The sequence below is a fragment of the Austrofundulus limnaeus genome, unplaced genomic scaffold (genome assembly GCF_001266775.1).
Source record: "Austrofundulus limnaeus strain Quisiro unplaced genomic scaffold, Austrofundulus_limnaeus-1.0 Scaffold53, whole genome shotgun sequence".
Classification (NCBI taxonomy): Eukaryota; Metazoa; Chordata; class Actinopteri; order Cyprinodontiformes; family Rivulidae; genus Austrofundulus; species Austrofundulus limnaeus.
This window is the reverse complement of record NW_013952455.1, coordinates 2019270-2026743: the sequence shown is the minus strand read 5'-3', so window position 1 is coordinate 2026743 and position 7474 is coordinate 2019270. Positions and strand designations below refer to the sequence as shown.

At 37.5% G+C, this 7474-nt stretch overlaps 1 protein-coding gene across 3 annotated transcripts in view; it reads right to left on the bottom strand.

Moving 5' to 3' along the window:
• Positions 1-7474, bottom strand: part of LOC106517857 (microtubule-associated serine/threonine-protein kinase 1) — a 79056-nt gene that overhangs the window by 53778 nt on the left and 17804 nt on the right. For all 3 annotated transcript variants that reach the window (XM_014008892.1, XM_014008894.1, XM_014008896.1), the window contains exon 2: positions 2888-2916. In XM_014008892.1, coding sequence (XP_013864346.1) covers positions 2888-2916 — 29 coding nt within the window. The remainder of the gene's footprint in view (positions 1-2887; positions 2917-7474) is intronic.

The window sequence follows — 7474 nt, the reverse complement described above, 5'->3', positions numbered from 1 at the left end:
GAGAGAGAGAGAGAGAGAGAGAGAGAGAGAGAGAGAGAGAGAGAGAGAGAGAGAGAGAGAGAGAGAGAGAGAGAGCAACACAGAGGGAGTGATGGAAGGAGGAAGGGTGGGTCGTTCTTTCAGAAAGAAACAACAAAAGGCAGCAGGGGATTGTGGGCTGTTTTCTCAAGGCTGAGGTGCTGTACGTATTGTAGTGACTTTTATGCTTTCCTCTTACTTAAAAGCTTTCACTATGGGCTATTTACATCTGGAACAAAGGAACAAGAGCAACGAGAGAGGTTAATTCATCAAAGCAGAAAGGGAAGACATGACTGAGGGACAATTTCATCTGGACAGTTACATAACTTTAAAATAGATTTGGAAGCGAGTCAAACATTAAGAAACCATAGCTAATGGCGATGCAATGGTTGTCTTTACTGATGAATGAAACACAGTAAGCAGACTGAATGTGACGCCAGGTCCAGGGAGAACATCTATAATGGATGTGGGACTAATAGCCTCCTGCAGAGAAAGACTGGATGTGAAGTGAGGGAGACAGGGACACACTAATCCTGAGACACTGTTGGCATGAGGTGGCAGAAGGAAAGGATGGATGGAGAGAATATTTGGAGATCATTTTAAAGAGATTTAAGTGCATCAAACTGAATGACAGGGAGTCGCCAAGAGGACATTGGGGGGTATTCCTGTGTTATTTTGTTACATTTTTGCGTTACCATCAAAGGTTTTGCAGAATTGTCAAATCAGAATAATCCTTGTGACGACTGTGTCCTCTTGTACTGAGTATTCTTTTTAAATGTTGCTTATTGTTGTGACAGTCATGCCTTTTGGCAAGTCCAGACTAATATTCTTATGTTTCAGATTTATTTCAAAACAAAACTCCATGAACATCTGTAGTGTTTTTTTTCCACTGTTGGTGTTGTCTGGTTTGTCAACTATCCACAAAGTATTGCAAGGGAGTGTAAAACACGTAAATTGTATGGTAACACAATAGAAAAATATTGGCATCTTGGTTTTAGTGTATTAACAGGTGTTTTACCATTTTAAACCCAGAAAAACTTTTTCATCATACCATTTGGGCAGCTTAATTCCTTTTAATGAAAAAGTGCAGGATTTTCTCCATCATGTGTAGCTAAAGGTAGCGCTGTCAGTCAGCTGTGTATGGCAAAAACCTGGTTCCCGACAGCAAAATAAACCTAATTCTAGTTTGACTATAAGGGTGTATTTACACCAGGAAAGTGCTTTGGTCCACTTGTTAGGTCCGGACCAAAAGCAGAATTTTTTTTTCCTTTGGCGTGGTTTGCATTCACATTGTAAGTGGACTATAATTTATAAACAAAGCCACGCAGGTGCTGATCATTGTGCCCATTGAACGGAAGTGATGGGGCAGGACAGAGTACAGACCTGGAAAAAAAGATGGTGTTGTTAATACGACTAGCATTTAGAACATCAAGAGCAGCTCACTTAATGGCAGTTTCACAATTATGTATTTCTAATTTTGGGCCGGCGTTGGCAAATGCATGCTGCAACCCAAAGGAGAGGAGATGCTCTGTGTGCCCTGAGCCACAACGGCTCGTTGTTTGTAGCGCAGTGTTAGGGTTAGCAACATTGAAAGGCTAATTGTTACCATGATGCTTGGCAATGGTTGCTCGTGATGCCCAAAAAGGCATGTTTCCTGTAGTTAGTTTGGTTCAAGGCCACACCAGAGTTTGCAAAGGGTAGAATGACTTTTGTAATACAGTACGCAATCTAAGCTGACTAAATATTTTTATGTATAAAATGTATAAGAAGTGGATAAAGCTCAAAAGAAAAGTTAAATCTGCTACCACTGGCTTATTTGGGTCACCATGGTAATCACAAACTTGTGCCTCTCACTCCCTGACAGCACTCTTAATAAGACAGTTAGACACAAACACTGGGGGGGGAAACAGATCTGAAACAAATTATCATCGTGCAAAACCAAAGATGTGTTCAAAAGGTTTCAGAACTGTAAATAAAAAAAATTAACTTCTTATGTGTCTACAGTGTTTTATGTTATGATAAATTAAAAGAAAAATTTAAATTTCTAGTTAGAAAAAATTCAAATTTTAACAGATCAAAAGTAAATAGTGTGTAACCACCTCACATTCCAAGTTAAACATTATGTGGTCAAATCTTCACAAACAATAAGTTTAAAGGTGTGTAAAATTATTAAATACATCAAAATGTCAGTTTGATTTGGTTTTACTGTGAAGTGGGACTGAGCTGTAGTGCTCCAAAGAGGGCTGGGTTTTCTCATTAGTTTTGTCAAAATCTTATAAATGGACATTTTTTTAAAGATATTTTACTTTTTGTAAAGTTTCTATGCTATTTGGTGTATTGCACAACACAAAATTCCTGATCAAGATGCATGTTTTGTTGGAGATTTTGTATTGGTTTGTTATGTGAGAAGAGTAGTGATTGAAACGAAAGAATAATGACTGATTCGTAATAAGTGTGCTTCAGTTCTAATGCATCGACACCCTTTAATAAGTAAGTAAAGTAGAGGGGAGTGTTAGATAAATAACTTTCAGCACCATGGACAGAATCCTCAGCTGTCAGCTGGTCCTGATCAGAGTCTGACACACTCCAGCTGCTCTTCAGGAGGCCTCCTCATCTTCCTATTTCACACATGAACTGCACCCTCCACAAACCCCACTCAAGTGTTCTCACAGCTTCCAAACAGAACGAACAAATCAGGACAGCCTGCCAACCTGATGTATGATCAGGAGAAGAAACCTTGCTGATAACTGACTGACAGATGCTTGTTTTTTTTTATTCACAAAAAGAGGAGCGCTTCTCCCAGGATAAAGAGAAAACCTGTGTGATCAGAGATAGAGGGAAATGAGGAAGAAAAAAAAGTAACACTCACCTGCTGTTTTTACGAGGCAACGGCAAATCCTTTGGACAGAAACAAAACAGAGGAAGAAAGAAAAAGAGATCAGGTTCAAGAATACACATGTTCCATATAAACTCTAATCTGTGTGTCCCTTTAACTAAACCTTAACTGATTCATCAAATGTGCCAAACTGGATTTATAAAAAGGTCAAGCTGGACAAGAACTACAACACCCAGGATGCATCGTTGCAAAAACAAAAACCAGTCAGGATCTGTCAGATTCTTCTTAATAAAAATGTTTACATTGACACAACCGTAAGAATCTGCATTTCTGATTGAATCTTTTTCAAAAGCAGTTGAGGTTATTTACCTTTTTATTGATGACTTACCTGATTTGATTTAAATAAACAAAACTGGCAAGTTTTTTATCTTATCTTATCTTATCTTATCTTATCTTATCTTATCTTTTCCAAAGTTTTGTTGTGTATCTGGATCTGGATCAAAAGAAAGTTTTAAGCTACTAAGGCATGTCCCCAAGGTTTACATAACTGAGACAAACCCCTTTTCCCAAGGAAGACTGAATTCTCAACTCATTGATTCATCGATCAGACTTGTTGGTCCCCAGAAGTCAGAGCCCAAGCACAAGAGAGACAGAGAGAGGCATCAAATAAGTAGTTCAGCCATTTTGATGTGGGTTTCTTTGTAAATCTGAAAAAGAATTGGTAACTTACAGATAGCCTCGTAAATGAAGCAAACAGAAGTAGTCTGAACACAGCTACAAACAAGCAGCAGCAACATGAAGCACCTCTGTGCCATTCAAGGGTCAAGTTCAGCAAGATTTTCATGTCTCTTCTTAAAGATCCATTCAGTGCAATAGTAGGGTTTCCAAAAACTGAAATTTAATACAAAGTTTCAAAAAATTTAGCTGACAAACAGAAATTTAGTCTGAAAGTAGGTTCATTCAGACCAACTATTTCGAGCTTTTTTGGCATTTAGCTGTTTTTCTTACTTTATTTTAGTATTTCTAGCATAGTTTTTTTTAATCAAATACAATTGGGCCCACTTCTAAAGCAGATTGCTGCCACATTAAAACAACTTCATGAATTCACATCAATTCATGCAAAACTATTACTTAAGCTTTTACATCCAATCATATTCTGGATTACAGACACCACCATTTGGCAGAGTTAATCTGAAATTCCTGCCAGGTGATTCCTCAACAACTAACTGGAGTTTGTGATGCTGTTTATTATTTTAAATAACCAGAGAATCTTGTGTAAACAACCGTTTGACAGCATTAATTATTTTGAAATTTTGGAAACTGGAAGTGTTATTAGATGGCAGCAATCCACTGTAGTCTCCTTTGTGTTCAGACCAGCCGTTTGCTCATCAGTTCTGTCAAATTTAAACCATTTCTTCAAACTTGGGCTTTTCAACAAGCTACCTAAAACAAGTGAGATATTAATAAATTTTATAGTAAAAATAACTCAGTGTCCATTCTATTTATTAAAAAATGTTTAGACTCCATGGCTCAGATGAGGTTTTAGGACCACCATTTTATTTCCACAGACCATTCAGATGAAGAATCTTCACATTACCTGTGAAGCAATATTTCAGCAACTACTGGATGATGCATGTACTGTATAATGTAATTAGAGTATAATGCAACCGCCCAGTCTTTGAGCTTAAAACGCAGAAAAAAATCTAATCCTCGTGTTTAATGCTACCCTTAAATCCAAACAGATTGCAGGATTTTTCAGTCTTTGTGGTGTACCTTCTGGTGGGGAAACAGATTGTTTTGGGGACACACTTGTGGACATGTTTGTGGCTGCAGAGGAGCAGCGCAAGCTTCAACATGCCGCTGAGAACGGTCTTCTCCCAGAGCAGAAGCCATTTGTTAAATTAGCAAGCTGGGCAGCTTTGAAGAGCAGCTTGTTTGGTCCTATTAATGTCAGGTTTAACTGGTGAATGAACCCAGGAGTAGGCAGACACGGGAAGCTCAGAAAAATAAAGACATGTATTAAATAAAACAAAAAGCTGACATGGCAGCAAACTTACAAAAACTCAGGAGATGCAGGAAGACACAGGGAGACCGAGACAGAAGGGCTAAGCAATGCAATGATCCACCAGAGAAGTGGTGACAGATGAATGTTTAAATAGACACTGAGGGAGAAGGAAGATGAGCAACACATGGATGAAGACTGATTAAAAATAATGAACAGGTGAGTGACTGACTGGAGCTGACTGAGGAAAAGATGAATGATAAAGAGCACAAGATGGGGACAGCACAAGAAACAAAGTATAAAAAACACAGAGATAATCTAAATAACAAAGTACTATAGAATATAAGCAAACCAAAACACGTTGACTATGACAATTACGAATTTAAATGTGACTGATGTCCACGTCTTCTTTTCATCTCTGCAGTTAATAAGGAAAAGGTTTTTCCTCTTACTTTTTTTCCACGACACGATATTTTAGTTATACACAAAAAAAGTTTAATTTATTGTAGTAGATTGATAAAAGAAATTGTCAAAGTCTACTCCCATGTATAATGTGACCCCCAACGTTATGYATGATTTTTGGATTTTTTTTGCAATATGCATGCATAAGGTACCTCAGGAAGCATTTCCTCTAGAGCAGAGGTGCCCAAAGTGGGGCCAGCGGGCCAAAGTTGGTGCGCCAGGCCACTTGATTTGGCCCACCAGCAGTTGTCCTGGTTATAAGATTGTAATCTCCTATCATGTAGAAACACTGTATTTTCACTTAGTCTTTTCAAACATTGGTCCAACTATAGGTACAAGGAGTTGACATCAGATAGTCTTAACTCATGGTACTCATTTTATCTTTGAATTATGTTAAGAATAAATATAAAATACAGTAACTACAAGAGACATTTAGATTAGATTTAAGCCCATATCTAGATTTGTACACCTTATAAGACCCCATATACTCAAATTTTAAATTATGAAAAGTCCCATGCGCCTTTGTATGGAAGCAAAAATGTAACAATATTTTAATTAAAATGGATTAATAGAAATGCTGTTTCATTTTCAACATGTATCTGAATTTTATGACTCATAAGTAAAATTATAAATTAATAATCCAAACTGTATGTTCATTTTCTTCTCCAAGACTGCTCAAAGTGTAAATTAATTAAAAACTTAAATAAAGCAAACAACGACATAATTTTCAAAACATGTCCTGGTAAAAAGTGACCAAAATTCATTTTGAAAAGTCAAATCGGAAAATTATAGTGCATTAGCAGAAATGCTTTTTCATTTCAAAGTCAAACCTGCATTTGTTCACACATAAATAAAATTAGAAATCAATCATCCAAACTTTGCTTCCATTTTCATCTTCAAGACTGCTCAAAGTGTAAATCAATTAAAATGTTCAATAAAACAAACTTTGACATTTGACAGTGCCCAGAGAAAACACTCATACATAGAGAGAACATGAAAACTCTACCCAGATGGGTCTCTGGGCCGACATTTGATCTGGCAACCTTCTTGCAGAGAGGCAACAGCACTACCATCTGACCCACCATGTGGCCCTTGTGGCTTAAATATATTTTGGAATGATTGTTGTGCCATACAGTAGTACCAACTTGAATAGACCTTTTACCAATTGACGTTATCACTCATGCGCACACACATTTTTAGCACCTCAGCCGGAAGCCGGGGGGAAGCCGCCAATCGAGTTGAGTGTTTACATTACTTCCAACGATAGCGATGGGGAAAAGGGATTTTTGTAGTGTGTTTAATTGCTCGAGGCAATGTGACCGAGTAAAAGACAGCAGAGAACCTTGTTCTTTTTACCGAATTCCTCTAGGAAAATTGAGCAAAGCTACTAAAAGAAGAAAGCTGTGGCTCAATGCGCTTCGCTGCCAGGACTTCACTCCGATGAAAAACAGTAAAGTGTGTAATCGGCGTTTTTTTTTTGTTTTTTTTCTGGCATGGCAGTTAATTATCCGAACTCTGTGGATAACATTCCTACATTACAACTTGGTTATGCGAAACAGACAAAAGAGAGAACCTCCCGCAGCAAAACAGCATGCTACTGGACAGATGAGAAGCTAGCCAGTGCAACAAGTCAGAACGAAAAACAAGAACTGTTAGGCCTCACAGTACCAAAGGCCACTGCATTTATTGAAGTTTCAACCTGCCACATTGCTAGGAGATTCTTCTTGCAACCAACCAGAAGAAATAACGTGAGTTAAATGTCATCAAACACATGCAGCTCTGTCAAAATAAAGAGACCACAGCACAGTTATCCTGTATTTGGTGAGAATAAATTCCACCAAAATGATTTCTGAATACTTCCTGAGTTAAAACAGTATTGTTGTTTCTAAAATAATATGAAGTTGTTTGCTTGCATAATTTGAGGTTTGACAGCACATCATCTTTATCATTTTGGCCATTTCTCTTTTTCTGAAAGTAAATACTACTTTTTTGCTTTTGATTTGTGAGACATGCTGTAAGTGCATAGAATAAAAGGAAAATGTTAATTTCACTCCAACATATATCTATAGAGTAAAATCAGATAGAATTATAGTTTTACAGTTGTCTATTTTTCCTGTGTGTGTGTGTGTGTGTGTGTGTGTGTGTGTGTGTGTGTG